Here is a 15,823-nt window from a genome sequence, read left to right as displayed (position 1 = left end):
TGCATCTAGCGCTTTCCTGCTACATTTATGAGGTCCTTAGTCCAGCTTGTGGGTGGACGTCACACTGTGTTTTCCGGTACGTGGCCTCCACTCCAGAACCTTACTGCTCCATCAGTCATCAGTCCAGTGTCGTTATAAGATTTTAAATTTTCACGTTCCATTTCAAGTAAAATAGAGAAACACGTGTCTCAACGGGTCTATTTTAGTTCAATGTGAGTAGTAGGAAACATTTGTTGAAAGTATACGTAAATTACAAGTAAATTGGCAGTTTTATACAGATAGGATGATAAGCGACACCCGACTTATGTTATCAGCCATTCAATACCGCGGCGACGGCACTGCAAGATAGGTGAGTCAATTGTGCTTCATTTAACCAATATTGAATCTACACCATTGATTCAGTTGTTTAAGCGATTGATTTAGAAAGTTTAATTACCAGTTGTTTTATTTAAACAGTGTAACATAATTTATTTAAAATGTTAATAACATTATAATATCTCATATTGTTTGTAATCAAGTTGTCGAAAGACATTTATAAGACAATAGGTATAATAGCCATTTCATTTGTTAAAACGAGAAAAAATACAGCTAGGTATTCTTATAGACTATGTCGTTCATATGATTAGTAAATCCTTCGTGAGTTGTTTTAGGTAAACCCCTACTTTTGTTGTTATTCGCTTTGCGTAACCTCCAGCTGGAGAGAAATCGATTCTTACCTTCGAGTCTCTACTTTTTGTTTCTCTATAAAAATTCCCTGGGACAGACTTGGCCTTTCTCTACCTAGGACTTTCAAAAGGTAGTCAGACTTAGGTATTATGTAGGGGAGCACCTACGTAGCAATCTGATTTCTTTTTACAAAAGTCTAAGAGCCAGGATCCCTTATGTGGTATTTAAACTGATTTATTTGCAATATAGGTTTAAAGAAATGGTTCGGGAGCTCACCCCAGAGTTGGCGAAGCTAGCCAATGAAGAATTGAATGAGAACCCAAAGCAAATCAAAGATGATTTGCAGCATATTAAGGACTGGATCGCGAAGCAACCCCATCTGAGGGCAAGAACAGGTAATTTAATTCAATTCAAAATTTTCAGTTAAGACTTAAAATGTTCCACAATGATAAATAATGTAATATTATCTATACTATACAGGGTGACTTTGTTATCAGTATCCATTTTTTTTAATAAGCTCTTTAGAACAATTTAACAATACAACTTTATCGTAATTATTTTTAATAGAGGTATTTTTCGCAAAAAAAAAATATTGAAAGTCTAATTCGCGGGTGCCCATATCTTAAGTTTTAAAGGTTATTGCTTATTTTCGCTCACCATTATGTCTATTAAGCTTTGCAGTTAACTGTGTGTACGTATTTTTCCATGAACGAAGCAAATTTTCCACGTGAGTCAATTTGGAAACCGCGCGCAGCGGATGAAGATAATAAAATATGGAGAAAAAAGTTTTGTTTTCTTTACGTAAATCAATTAAGTTACTGAAAACAAGTATAAGTAGTATATCCGTTAAGCTAGCACCCATAACACAAGCATTAAGTTGCTTACTTTGGGGCTAGCTGGCGCTGTGTGAAATTGTCCAAAGATTTATTTATTTATTAATTTATTTCTGAGTCGATCCTGAAAATTTGGATACTGATACAAAAATCACCCTGTATTAGTATAGATAATATTACATTATTTATCATTGTATAAAGAGGTAAAGTTTGTGTGTTTGTCTTTGTATATTTGTTAAATTGTAAGGAGTAATCTCGGGAACTACTAAACCGATTTTAAAAAATATTTCACCAATAGAAAGCCACATTATTGCGGAGTGTCTAGGTTATATTATAAAAAACAGAAAAATTCCACGCGGGCAAAGCCGCGGGCGGAAAGCTAGTTATGTAATAAGTAGGGATTAATTTAGAAGCAGGTGCAACATGTTTGTAGTTGCAAGTACATGCAAGTGTTACTTCTTTGTCAAAAAATATCATTGTAAGATATTATCATAAGCACACCTTTACGTTTATAAATAAGATAAGGATTTCAATTAATCGTGAGTGAGTCATATCAACCTGAAAAAGTTAGAAGACAGTAAGTAACAGTACTAGAGCCCAGTGTTCCAAACAAAGGTCTTCCTCTTCCTACTCCCATTTTTTACATTAACCGGCAGTCTATTTATTTATATTAACCGGCAGACAGTGGTGACTGAGTTTGTTGCGGCGCTTCTTCTCAGCACTTGCCAAATGTTGGTCTCGAAGCGCTGGTAGGGTAAAAAGATTATGAGACATGTAGAGGCTCCTTAAGAGCAAAATGACAATTTGTAAGAACTATTTATTAGTCCAAACAAATAAAGAAATTTTGACTTTTTGACTTTGACTTTACATTGGACATACTCGTAAATAGGCGGGATTTCTAACATAAACATGTAGTATTAAACACTATTTTATTGCTGGATATGATCTTCCATTCATTTATAATAATAACTAGCTTTCCGCCCGCGGCTTCGCTCGCGTGGAATTTTGTCTGTCATAGAAAAACTTTATCGCGCGCATTCCTGTTTCAAAAACCGGGATAAAAACTATCCTATGTCCTTTCCCGGGACTCAATCTATCTCTATGCCAAATTTCATCAAAATCGGTTCAGTGGTTTAGGCGTGAAAGCAAGACAGACAGAGTTACTTTCGCATTTATAATATTAGTATAGAATAGATAGTATAGAAGTATAAGTAGATAATGCAATTGTCTTCTAATCACCTTGAATATTTCATTATTTAATCTTGCTAAAGGAAGAGTTTTCTACCTTGCGCTTGCTAAGACGCGGGCTCCATTCTAGCATAAGGACATCAGTTCTAAGACTGACCAGCCTATTGTCACTTCGATTTGCCTGCTGGGCTTGCTAATCATTTTATATCTTAAACCCTGATTCCAGATGACCAGTGGCTGGTGGGGTTGCTCCGAGGTTGTAAGTTCAGTTTAGAACGGCTGAAGAAAAAGTTGGATCTGTACTACACGTTGAAGACCACGGCTGCAGATATAACCTTGACGTTTAAACCGACAGAACAGGCGTTCTTGGACTTTCTGAGGGTTGGGTAAGATTATTTGTGGAATGTTTCTCGAAAATTTAACGCCTAACCTCATTACTCAAACTAAAACACCCAAACAAAACTTGTCTTGTCGAGTCAAAGACTCGGAATAAATAATTTTCATGATGAATTGATTTCCTGAACTGCTTTTAACAATAATGAGACGCAGTTTTCACTACACCGCCTTTAAGATCGTTCGCTTGGAACGAAAAAGTTTCAGTTTTTCGTTTATTGATTACAATTTTATTTTTCTTTTAATGTTTAAACATTTTCCGTTAAAAAAATTTCCAATTATTTGTAATACGATTAAAATAATTAATTACCTATGCTTTTAATATTTCAGGACAGTTATTGTATTACCTAAAGCTAAAACCCTTCACCCCCGAGTTATCCTCATAAGGCCCGGCGCATACGACCCGTCAGTCAATACGGTATCAGAGCTAATGTGCATATTATATTATTTAGTTCAGGTAAGAGTTTTTCAAAGCAATACTTATCTAAACAATAACAGCCCAAACCTAATGAACCAGCTTTAATTCGTTTGAAGATAAAAACGAATTTTTGAGATTCAACGAGCAGTTGCAAAAACGGCACGGCACATAGTTATGAGTCAAAGTAAAAAAGTGTTTAAAAAAACCTTAAACCACGAAGGTTTTATACATTTCTGGCGTTATTAGTAGATTTCTGATATTAAAATTATGTATTTCGAATGTTATTTCAGATTGTTGTCGTAGAAGACGATGTCGCCACAGTGATGGGAACGAAGATAGTGGTGGACTACGAAGGTGTTACTATGTCCCATTTAACACAAGCAAACCCGAGCACGCTCAAGAAAATGATTGCTGTCAGCCAGGTATTTGAGAAAAATTAATAGTTATTTTTTTAAGCCACTGGCAGCTTACTTCGAAAGTACACCACCTCACCTTTTCATAATTATTCCATCAATACATTATAGGTACTTATTATAAAATTTATCCGTTCTTGTGTACCTATAGTGCTATGGGGCAAAATAATAAGCTGTTAATATCTAGTACTATGTTTTGTACGTTGGAATTAGGTATGGTACTAATGGTACCTATTATACAGGCACACACATATACCTACTCGTACATAAAGCAAAATATTTCCGATAGTAAATGAAATTAATAGTGTTAATTGTTACTTTCTTCCTAAACAACTGTGTTTTGAAATTAATTAATAATGGAATCTGTGTGACAGAAGCCAGTCTAATTTAGTTTTATTTATTACAGGATTCTATGCCTCTACGTTTAAAAGGAAGTCATCATATGCGATTGCCGAGTGGAATAGAAGTCATATTTACACTTATTTCTGGATTACTAAATGAAAAAGCGAAGCAAAGGGTAAGGTTGAAATAAAGTAGTACCTATAGCAATACAATATAATCTTAAATTAGGCTCAAAAACTGAACTCCGACAAAGGCGAATATCCTTTGTCTAAGTAATGTAATGTCGAAGTAACGTTTGTTGGAGTTTACTTAGGTAGCCCTTACCTTACTTATATTTTTGTTTTCAGCTTAAAATTCACAAGAGTACTAGCGAATTATTAGATTTTCTTCCAAAAGAAATTATTCCAGCAGAGTATGGCGGTGATGGCGGCACCTTCAAGGAAATGATAGGTTTGTAATGCTTTAATAACTACTTAACTTACTCGTACTAATCGACGATTTGGGACGACATATGTATGGGTTTATCGTCAAAAATCGATAAAATGTGTCGTTAAGATTATATCTTAAGGCTCGACCAAACCAACCAGTGCAGCCCGCGTGCGGGATGGCGATCAGTAGAAATCAGTAGGATCGCCATCGTTATCGCGCACGCTGGCTACACGCGTTGGTTTGGCGGAACCTTTAGTCCTGCTGGTCACATGCGTGTCCTAAACACATTGTTTTATCATCCGCAGAATACTGGGCAGCTAAAATAGTTGAATACAAGGATTGGATGCAAGAGGAGCAGCTGTTAGGCACAGACGAAGCTAAAAGGCCCAAGCAGTCTGGCTACAACAGCACTGACGTCGATGGCTCCTTCAGGCAGTTGGAGATAGATTAGTCACTCAGAATGATAAGACTTAAAAACCTTTTGGTGTGGTGGATGTCAGAGGCGCCGGAGATTTATACACTAAGGCTGAGTTGCACGAACTTATTTTAACCGTAACTATGACAATGACCGGTGTTTTTTTTTTAATGAAGTTTGACAGATTTTTGACGTTTGCCAAAGTTAAAGTAAGATGGTGCAATCCAGCCTAAGCCATCTTTAATAGTTGTCATAGGGTTGATTTTCCAATAAATAACTAAGGCAAAAATAATATTAAGTGCAATAGTTATTATGATAACAGATAATTATTGAAATATAACTACAAATTATTAAAGTTCTTTTGTCATAATTTTATTTTAATTTAATTGATGGACATGATTGTCTGAAATAAATGCATTTAAATTTATTTTTAAGTATTTTTTTTGTAAGGAAATGTCCGTAAGTCCGTTCTGTACCTAGTCCTGACAAGGAACCCTTTTTGGGACAATAAAATATACTTTATAAGATAATGCGCAGGTACCTAATACAGAATTATTTGCTCAACGTAATTTATTATGTGCTAAAATTAATACTTAATTAATTAACTAGTCCTTCGCAAAAACAGAGATAGTTATCTAATTATAAATGTGTATAATCAGGAAAATGAGTTTTCTTTGTACAAACAAGATAAAAAGAGGCATTGACCCCGGTGACACACAGCGTTTGTGTGGTTTTAGCAGTAACCATTAGTAGCAAGCAAGTTGTAAATTATAAATAACTTTAAAATCGAATTGTCTAAGGCGGAAATCGAACCCACGAACTTTCGCTTGCCGGGCGACTGCTCTTCCATCTGAGGTACTTAGACACTGGATAATGTTTATAATTTACAATTTAGTTTGAGATGCAACTCTTATCGCGAAAAATTAAATAAGAAAGCAACTTGTTGTAAAATGCATGTCTGCATGTCTATCTATCGTTGTCGTTGAACAACGTCGCATATCTCCATCCGCCAAAATCAGTTTTTGGGTAGCTCCTTTATGTATACCTAACATTATGTTTAATTTTCAAAATTCATAAACATATATCGAAGCTAAGGAATCAAACGCCGACGGATGCGATTATTCAAGCAGTACAGAGACGTGTTCCTTTTATGAACCTTAAAGTCGATCCGTCTTAGTTCGACGACGGAGACGCAATGTACGCATTGGCGTATTTAGGGTAATTTAGGACTAGTTGTAGATAAATATTTTTCATTGGTTTTGTGTTATTAATATTATTATTATCTCTAATCTCTTATATCTAACAAAAGTTCACTATGTTGGTAGTTACCACCACCAGATAACAGGTTAAGGGGTCAATTTCCCAAACACATTTTTTGAGCGGCGTAGCTGAAAATCATATGTTTTTTATGACATAGAACTTTGATTTTTTTTAACACGAAAATATACAGAGGTTCCATTTTGAGGACAACATTATTAATGAGTATTTTCTTTTACAAATTCGACAAAAAATAATTGAACTAAGCGTTTCTAATTTTGGTGCAGTGTCNTGTTTTTTTCTTTGATAAAACATATTTTTACATGCAAATTTTATCGGTTTTGTGAAGTAGCTGCTTAAAGTGCCAAAATTGGGTGGTTTACCCTAAATGGAATGGTGAAGTCAGAAAATTAATATCTTCATTTTAATTATTTTAATTTTCACACAAATCGGATTTTATAAAATTTATTTTGTATGAAAATTAAAAAAATAAAATCATGATATCAAATTTCTGTCTTCACCATACCATTTATATGCCCATGTTAACACGGGCTAGTGTCGGCTCATATACCCATTTACCTAACACCCTGTATATATTTGACTGTTAACTGAACCGTAATCTTCTCAGTCTAGTCTCGAGCAATTAAATAGAAATTAATGTTTTAGTTGATATCACATTAGCAATAAAGGCGTTATTACCTTGCCGGCCTGTAGCTGTATTAGCGATAACACGGTAAGGTATATTCAATGTCATTCGCAAACGGCAATTAGTACTAGGTTCGGTTGGAGCGAGCAAGGTCGTTGTCTGACTTACATCGAACGTTTTGCATCTCCAAAGAGAATGTGAAACTTCAAAACAGTGATTATTTGAAGAATAAATCATAATATTGAGTTTATGACGTAGTGGTTAAAACGGTAAGTTAACAGTTTTTCATTTTGTTTTCTTATAACAAAAAGCACATAAACAAAACTATGCCTTTGTGACTGGTAAGCATTTTTAACGCTCATATTTTTAGGTTACTGCTTAGAAAATTATACTACTTACACCAAAAAAATTTCCAAGATTGCGGAAAATCTAGTAAATTTTAAATAATTATTTAGTCATAGCTAATGGTGATACCAAAAAACTTTAAAAAGTTACTTATTATACTATAGCAAAACAGTTTTCACGAATAAAACTTTCATAATAAGTAGGTACTTATTCGTAAATCGAGATGCTTAATTAACTCATTGGTGGCCAGTAAAAGTTAAGAATTACTTCCCAAATGACACTACTTATTCACATACATTGCCTATGGAAGTAGTGTCAATGTAAAACCAGTAAAAACTATGACGTCTGTAGACGTTCTGTCGTATCATTCTTCACTACCTGAACGCCCGTGGAAGTTACTGTCCATCAATGTGTTAACAATTTCCGAGACTGATTTGCAGATGCTGCTCTTCGGCCATTTTACTGATTTAATTAAGTCTAACGTAAAATAGAGTTAATAAGTACCTATGTATGATTAAGTAGCTGATCATTTTTCCTGAGCTGAGTGCTGCCTTATCAATTTCAAACCATACTAATATCAGTTATCGTATAGGTATTCACGATATTTTCACCTTGTATTTATTGATAAATCCCACGAAAAGTAACATAAAATAAAAATTGACTAATAAAGTTGATAAGTAGTTAAAGTAAAATCATAAAACGCACAATAAAATATATTTAGGTGATACCAAAGAATACCTATTAAGCATTAACTGTCAAGTGTATTTTTTTAAGGTAAACACAACATGCATTAGTTACCTATTATATTAATTAATAAGAGCCTTGTTTGCTGTTTGTAACATACGAGTACGAAGGTATATGACCCGTTTTTTAATTTTTTGGAGAATTTTGTTACCTTATATACCTACATAAAATCAATAAATTCTTTAAGTTTGATACACCACCATTAGGTCATCCTGTATATTAGTTCCAGATATACATACATACTATTACAACCATGGCGATCTCGATTCGGCCGCTACCAGCTGCTCTTCTAAAAAAAGCACAAGAGGATATCAATGAGGACCCGAAGAGAGTGGACTCCGACATCCAAGCCCTCAAGACCTGGCTGAGCCAACAACCACACCTTCATTCTGTACAGCCATGTAAGTAAAGAAAAGAAGTAGTGGAGTAACCCATACATCAATTTAGGACATCACGTCTTGAGGGACACAAAAAAAGAGAAAAAAAAAATTTGCTAGCACATAAACTATTTTCCCATTAATTCAACTCGAGAATAAGTTACACTATCATAATATAGGTATGTATATTAATTCAGCCAGTAGGCACGTGTCTTGGAAAATGCGGCTACCACAACATTTTCAGTTTTTGAAACACATAAACCTATCTTTGACAACATGTAATATCCGCACCCAATATAAACTTAAATTGTAGCCAAATTAGATTTATTAAAATGTTATAAAGATATTCTAAAAACTATTTCGAAAATCTTTAAAATCTAATTTTTGATCAGGCTTTCAGGATTTTTTCAGGATTGCAAACTTGGGTTTTTAATTATTGCGCGTTTGCAATATTTGCCTGTTGAGACTATTAGGAAAGATTCGGCAACAAATTGTTTAAATGTTTATGGAAATGAATGATTTTTGTTATTTGTTTCATTCTAACTAATGTCTTGGAACACAGCGACGAATAGGTCATGACCGAAAAGTAGCAAATATACTTCTTATTTCTATTTCGATGTATTTACTTAAGAATTTCTTGAGTGCTATTGTAGTTAATTTAAATTATGAAATATTTAACATTAAATTTGAATAAATTGTCACTAAATACAAAAATGCTTGGTTACTTATGTAACTGTTTCTTAAGCTGACAATTATCTCACTGATTTATTATATCAGGTGCCACCTAACTATAACACAATAACCTACTTAGGGGTTATAGGGACTTCCCTTTCTGTGTATTAACTAATCTTCGAATAATATCCATGACTAATTAATCTTTTATGATAGTAATGATAAAAAAATTGTCATACATAGATAGAAAGGGTGTAAAGGTTATTATAGGAAAATTTTAATACCTACATTATACCTACTACCTATTTGTAATGTAATTGTGGATTTTCCTCCCGGAAAATTTTCGATTTACCTTATTATTATAGTGCTCTTGTACAAAAGAACTAAACTCTGCTAACCATTAACTATGTTATGTTCATTTGAATTATGTAGGTTAAAATGAGATTTAAATGTTGGGAAAAATGGAAAAATAACAAATGAATTCAATATATTTTATGTTATTTATATTGAACAATGTCTATTTAGTGTCACCTTTTGGTTCTTTGGTGAATCATATCACATTTGAAAGCAGAAGTCCGTAGGTGCTACAGCAAGTGATAGCAACGATTTGAACGTAGTCTCATGTTTCCCTCATAGATGGAGCTATTTTGCAATAGTATGAAGAAATTTCTTCTTTCAATAAAATGCGTAAAATAGAACCACTTGCATTTCACGGTGGTTGTAACTTGTACTGTAAGTATAATTTGACTTAAAAACACTATTTTTGAATTCCAGCGGATCAATGGATAGTTGCATTTCTACGTGGAAGTAAATTCAGTTTAGAAAGGAGTAAAGAAAAAATGGACATGTATTATACACTGAAAACCATTGTTCCTGAATTTTTCGCCAACAGAGATCCCTTAGATCCAAGAATTCAAGAAATATTACAATTAGGGTAAGTGACGAGTTTATTTCACGATTTAAAAAAAAATAAAATCATGCAGCTGAATCATTTACTGTATTTTTGGTGTGTTGTTCGTTACATGGGTGGATTTCTTGTTTCAGGACTTTTTTGCCGTTAAAGAAATGTAAGGAAGAAGACTCTTCAAGAATAAACATAGTAAGGCTAGGTCTCTTCAACCCTTCTAAGTTTCATCTGTCGGACGTGCTCAAGGTCTCGTTCATGATAACCGAGATCTTGTTCCTGGAAGATGACAATTTCACTGTGGCTGGTGAGGTATATACATTTTTAAGCTTTACATGTTTATTTTTAAACTCTATGTTGTTGAATTATACTACAAAATTGCTTGTTGACAAATTATTTCTCTAGTCAGCAATTCTAGGCAATAGATAATGTCAAAGTAAGAAATGTAATTCATGAAACGAGCTATTCCAAACAGCTGAATCTTTTCGACAACTGACCTGCTGACCGAGATTGCTATGTTCATTTGATCTAACATTTTGTCATATTTAAAATTACCTTTACCTCAAAAATTTCTCCCCAAGCTTCCAAACTTTTTTCTTTTTTTACAATTTTTTACTTCTGTGTTCACTTGACCAGTGGTTTGGACTGTTCCAGAGGTCGGAGGTTTGGTTCACAATGTAAATATTAGGGTGTATGAGCAAATCAGCTTGTTTTGGTGTGGTTATTTCCTATGTTATTTTATCCTGTGTCTGGTATCCCACAGAACTACAATATTATATTTTGTTTCGTGGAGAATGTAGGCCAAATTCTTTATTTGCCTCTGGTAAATTAGAGAGGGCCGTCCTCTTGCAGAGGAGAATAAATAACTTGATGGTGAATAATTGGTGATGAGATAGTAGATCGTAAAATTTTCAAGGATATTTATTAACTATTCTGTTTTAGGAGGTGATAGTCGATATGAAAGGTGTTGGCGTGAGCGTGCTGAGTCAGTGGACACCAGCCTTAGCCAAGAAAGCGGTGTCCACCTTCGAGAAGGCACTGCCAGTGAGGGTCCGCGCCAACCACATCTTGAATACGCCGACTGGTTTTGAAGCAGCATATAACATCTTCAGGACTTTTCTTGGCGAAAAGTTAAAAAAGAGGGTGGGTTGTAGTATACATATAAGAACTCAGCAGCTAGACTTATTGATGGTCGACTACAAAACTGTTCAGTCTCCGAGAGAAAGTGACATTGGTAGCAGAATATCTATAGTTCAATTAGATACTCAATAAACAAGTGTAATGCAGAATAAACATTTTTGGTGACCAATGTTTACCCTATCTAACAAATTATTAATTATGGATAGTACCTAGACTATCGATATGCCGCACTAAATTGTATTAATTCACATTAATTAAAACCTGTAATTATGTTAATTTGGCACCTGTCAAAAAGAACAAGCTCTATAATGCCGTGGGCAGGCACCGGCGCAATTACTATAGCCGGGTGGTAAGAAAAGGCTGATTGATTATGAAATCGTGTCATTTCTTGAATATACGTAATCACCTGCTATAAAACAACTTTTACCTTGGGATAATGGGATCGATTAAGGCACAAAAACCACTATGTTTACAGTTAAAGTAGCTAGATTAATTTTACATGAAAAAGAGACAGTTTTTGGTCCAATATTGCTTACAACGTAAAAGTTGAATTTAGTACTTTATCGTCGTCATCATCATGTATTGTGTTATTATTATAGTTTGTAACTGCAGAAGGACAAATAATTTGGTCGGTGTCATAGTTAAAACAATTTATTTCATGATTATTATAAAATTTTTCAGATTCTAGTTCACAACCAGAACTACGAAGCCATGTACAAAACCATTCCTAAGTCGATTCTTCCAGTAGAATATGGCGGAGAAGATGGCTCTGTTACGGAACTAACAGGTAAATACTGGGTTTATTTAGTTTTAATTACAACATTTGAATAAGCTATTTCCAAGATTTTTTATCGTTATCTCTTTTCCAAGTAGAATTTTAGCAATTAATCCTAAAGTGCTGAATTTGGCATAACATTTTAAGCAGTAACTTATTATTAACTATTTTTAATTTATAATGAAACTTCAATATCAGGGAATTTAAGACACGTACTTTTATCAGGCAATTTTCTTTTTGGATGAAGTAATTAAAAATAGCACTTCGTATTTATTAAAGTTTAAGCGCATACCTAGTTAGACTAATATCTCTATTCCTAGCAAGTAGACCATTATTAATTAATGACATTAATGATTAATGTAAGTGAAGGCGAATACAATAAAAATTAACTAAAATATCTCATTAGTAATGTTTTCAAACGTAACGTCGTCGTTTGTGAGTAGTTGCACCAGGAAATAGTGTTATTGTAATATTAGTAGTTTTAGAAAATTGAACTTGTTATGTAACACGAAACGATTACCGAGCTGTGTGTGAAAATTTCACTTTTGACAGACAACTTGTCACGTCTTTAATGATTTTGGTACAGTTATTTAGGTCTAGCGTTTAACTCAGTCAGTGCCTGAGGTATGGAAGCGTTATGGTGGGGTGACATTGACATAATCTGGGGGCACGGCAGTGCCCCCACCAAGTCGAGCAAAAAAGCGGCACGGCCGTACCATCCTTTTCTCGAAGCAATTCAGGCCATTTTCGACCGCCTGTAACTTCGTTGTGGATAAAACTAGAAGGCTGAATTTTCATTAGCTATGCAGGCATTGTAAAGACACGGTATATTTAAAATTTCATTCAATTTGAACCAGTAGTTTAAGAATTATAACGGGTCAAAGTTACTTAATTTTGTCACTCACTGACTGACTCACTGACTCACTGACTCACTCACTGACTCACCGATCATCAAAACTCTAAGGCACTTCTAGCAGACCTAGAAGCTTCAAATTTGGAATATAAGTAGTGTTTGGTGTATGAATCAAGGAAAAACTAAAATATTTGGGGGCACGGTAGTGCAACCGCCAAGTCGAGTAAAATTTTTCAATTTCGGTCCAGTTTTCTAGATACATAACTGCTGTCTACAAAATACAAAAAGAAATAATATTTGGGGGCACGGTAGTGCAACCGCCAAGTCGAGTAAAATTTTTCAATTTCGGTCCAGTTTTCTAGATACATAACTGCTGTCTACAAAATACAAAAAGAAATGAGATCCCATCAAAAACAATACTTGTCAAAAAAACCAAGTCTCGCAACTCAGTTGTTCTACGGTAAAAAGTTGTGAGATCCATGTAATACCAAGTCCAGGCTAGGAAATCTTTAACGTTTTACATAAATTATTGACTTGGCCATCGCACTAAATAATTTAATTTATTATGACGTGACAGAGCATAATATAAATATGAAGGAGATCTAAAGCCTCGCTGACGTTTGACGTTACAAAACAACCTCCAGTGCTGCTCCCTCAGGCACTTTTGTAGTTCGGTTCTTAAATGTATCTCTCTTGGTTGGATCCTGGGTTCGATTACCAAATGACGCTACTATGTTCGATTTATAATATAATATGTTACATACTACGTGTGTTTTATCTTAGTTTTAGAATATTGAAAGGATTTTTCAATATCATTGCCTGAATCGAATTAAATAACGACCATTATGGCTACAGTTAAGAAAAACTTGTTAGGTTGATCGAATTTAACTTAGTTTCTTTACCGTGTGACATTTTCATCATCTCTCATACTAAATTGTTGATTAACGAGAAAGTTATTAAGTCTGGATTTCGCAATGTAACTTTTGTCTTTAGCTCGGATAACAAAAGGATCATTTGGTTATGGCCTTAGTCACTGTGATTATAATTCAGTTCTAACAATGAAAATAACTAACTAATAAATTACCTGCTATTATGGGTGCCTAATAATTTAATTCGTAAGTAGGTACTTACTTACTCAAAGCACATATGTGAAGTAGCCAGTTCATTAATGTAATTACGCAATTTGTGCCATTTTATCATTACTCTGCTGTCATTCTTGACTTTCTATTAACGAGAATTTAATAAGTATGCTTTACAAGTGGTGCTTATGGCAGCTACCTACTAGAAATTGTACCTATTAGAGAGAGAGAGACAATATTTATTGTACAGTCGACAGCAGATCAGACTCTACATTTTTGTAACACAATAGTACATTACAACTAAGAATAAGATGCAACAGTGTTTAGTTTGGTTTGCTGTTATTTGTACAGTCAGCGTCAATACCAATAAAGTTCGCAACACGTTTGTCAAATCACAACCTGTGTTGTCAACTTTTTAGCCACTTTTAGTGTCATGAACTATTTGACGCTGACTGACATATGAGTCCTTAGAGAGTAAAGGCAGATGCCTACTTTATTATTTATGTTTTGTGAAATGGCAAAATATAGGCAGCCATAGAAACAATTGTATCAATTTTATTTTTTACTTTATTTTCTATGTTTAATTCATACATTGCTCTTACTAGTTTATTTACAAAATTCACTTTACATAGATCTCAATCTAAGTCTAAAATTAAATTCAAGTATTAGTATAATTGAATGAAAATTTTTACTGACTTAACTTTAAATTCGACTTTTCCTTTTACAGAATACTGGAAAGCCAAAGTTGAGAGTTACCGAGACTGGTTCTTGAAAGAAGAAAGCACTCGTTCGGACGAGTCCAAAAGACCCGGCACTCCGAAGACCTCATCGGCCCTCTTTGGGGTCGAGGGCTCCTTCAGGAAACTTGAAGTCGATTGAGGCTACAGCATAAATTACTTAGAACAATGTAAAGCTGGATTTATATTTGTCTAACATGTTGTGTCGTGGTGTGTTTTTTGACGCATCAGAACAGAATCGGTGTCATGCATTATGCGACACGTTAGAAACCACCACTACACGACACTAAATTCTAGTCACTAGTCTAGTGTATGAAACCGATTTCTTTCTGATGCATCATATCATGACATAACACGTCAGACAAATAAAAAAAAATCCGGCTTAATATTAAATTATGTATGAATAATTTGTTTTCATTTTTATCTAGCGACCCTCCTGGCACTCCTGGGCTTCGCACAGGTGCAATGAATGCATAAATAATGTGTATTTTTTATCCTACTGATTTCTATTGATTGCTATCGTCCATCGCCATCGCGCACACGGGCTGCACGCATCGGTTAGGTAGAACCTTTGTACATTTTAAACCTTTTTCTTCATGAAAACTGCTTTAAAATCCGTTGAGTAATATGTAAAAGATCTAAACAATTTATTATGTCAAAATTCACATGTCAAATATTTTTGATTAAAATTTTATAAATGGAGTGAATAGATGTTTCAATTTATTTTCCTTTGCTTCAACTATACTTAAGGGACACATAGGTATACCATTTAATACAGCTGGGACTTTAAATTTGTGATTACACAATATGGGCTACTTGATTAGATTTGTAGTAATTGCTAATACATGCATAAAATATAATAATAAGAATGGTGCTAAATTATGTTCATTAAACTTCCTTCTCTCTATCTAATGCAAAACATTATTTTGATGGTCCTGTAGGCTTCTACGAAGTCGAAGGTTGCTGAGTCCCAGAGTATAAAAACTACGATAAGTGAAAAGTTGTTATTATAGATCCCCTATAAGTAATATGGGTATATTCAGAAAGTAATATAAGCTTACATTGTTATTTTTGGGAAAAAAAACCACTGATTTTCGTATCTAGATAAAGAAAATTCGGAATAGTTGTCAGATTTCTATTCAGTGTCAAACTTTCTGACCTTACGAGCTTTTGGATGGCAGTCTGCTGCCATAAAAC

The 15,823-nt window shown here is 34.1% G+C and overlaps 1 protein-coding gene across 1 annotated transcript; it reads left to right on the top strand.

Annotated features, from left to right (window-relative positions):
• Window positions 1–265: 265 nt before the first annotated feature.
• On the top strand, window positions 266–14,906 carry LOC114364075 (uncharacterized). Its single transcript, XM_028320063.1, has 15 exons — window positions 266–349; window positions 916–1,061; window positions 2,914–3,073; window positions 3,411–3,537; window positions 3,789–3,920; window positions 4,318–4,428; window positions 4,601–4,703; window positions 4,988–5,132; window positions 7,069–7,087; window positions 8,319–8,490; window positions 9,913–10,072; window positions 10,183–10,354; window positions 10,985–11,185; window positions 11,864–11,969; window positions 14,617–14,906. The coding sequence occupies exons 2-15, from the start codon at window positions 926–928 to the stop codon at window positions 14,766–14,768; spliced, it is 1,896 nt and encodes a 631-aa protein (XP_028175864.1). The 5' UTR covers window positions 266–349; window positions 916–925; the 3' UTR covers window positions 14,769–14,906.
• The last annotated feature ends 917 nt before the right edge of the window (window positions 14,907–15,823 follow it).

The sequence above is a fragment of the Ostrinia furnacalis genome, unplaced genomic scaffold (assembly GCF_004193835.3).
Source record: "Ostrinia furnacalis isolate ACB-3 unplaced genomic scaffold, ASM419383v2 OfSCF7348, whole genome shotgun sequence".
Lineage (NCBI taxonomy): Eukaryota > Metazoa > Arthropoda > Insecta > Lepidoptera > Crambidae > Ostrinia > Ostrinia furnacalis.
Note: the sequence above shows the minus strand (reverse complement) of the source record. Positions and strands in the feature narration are given on the sequence as shown.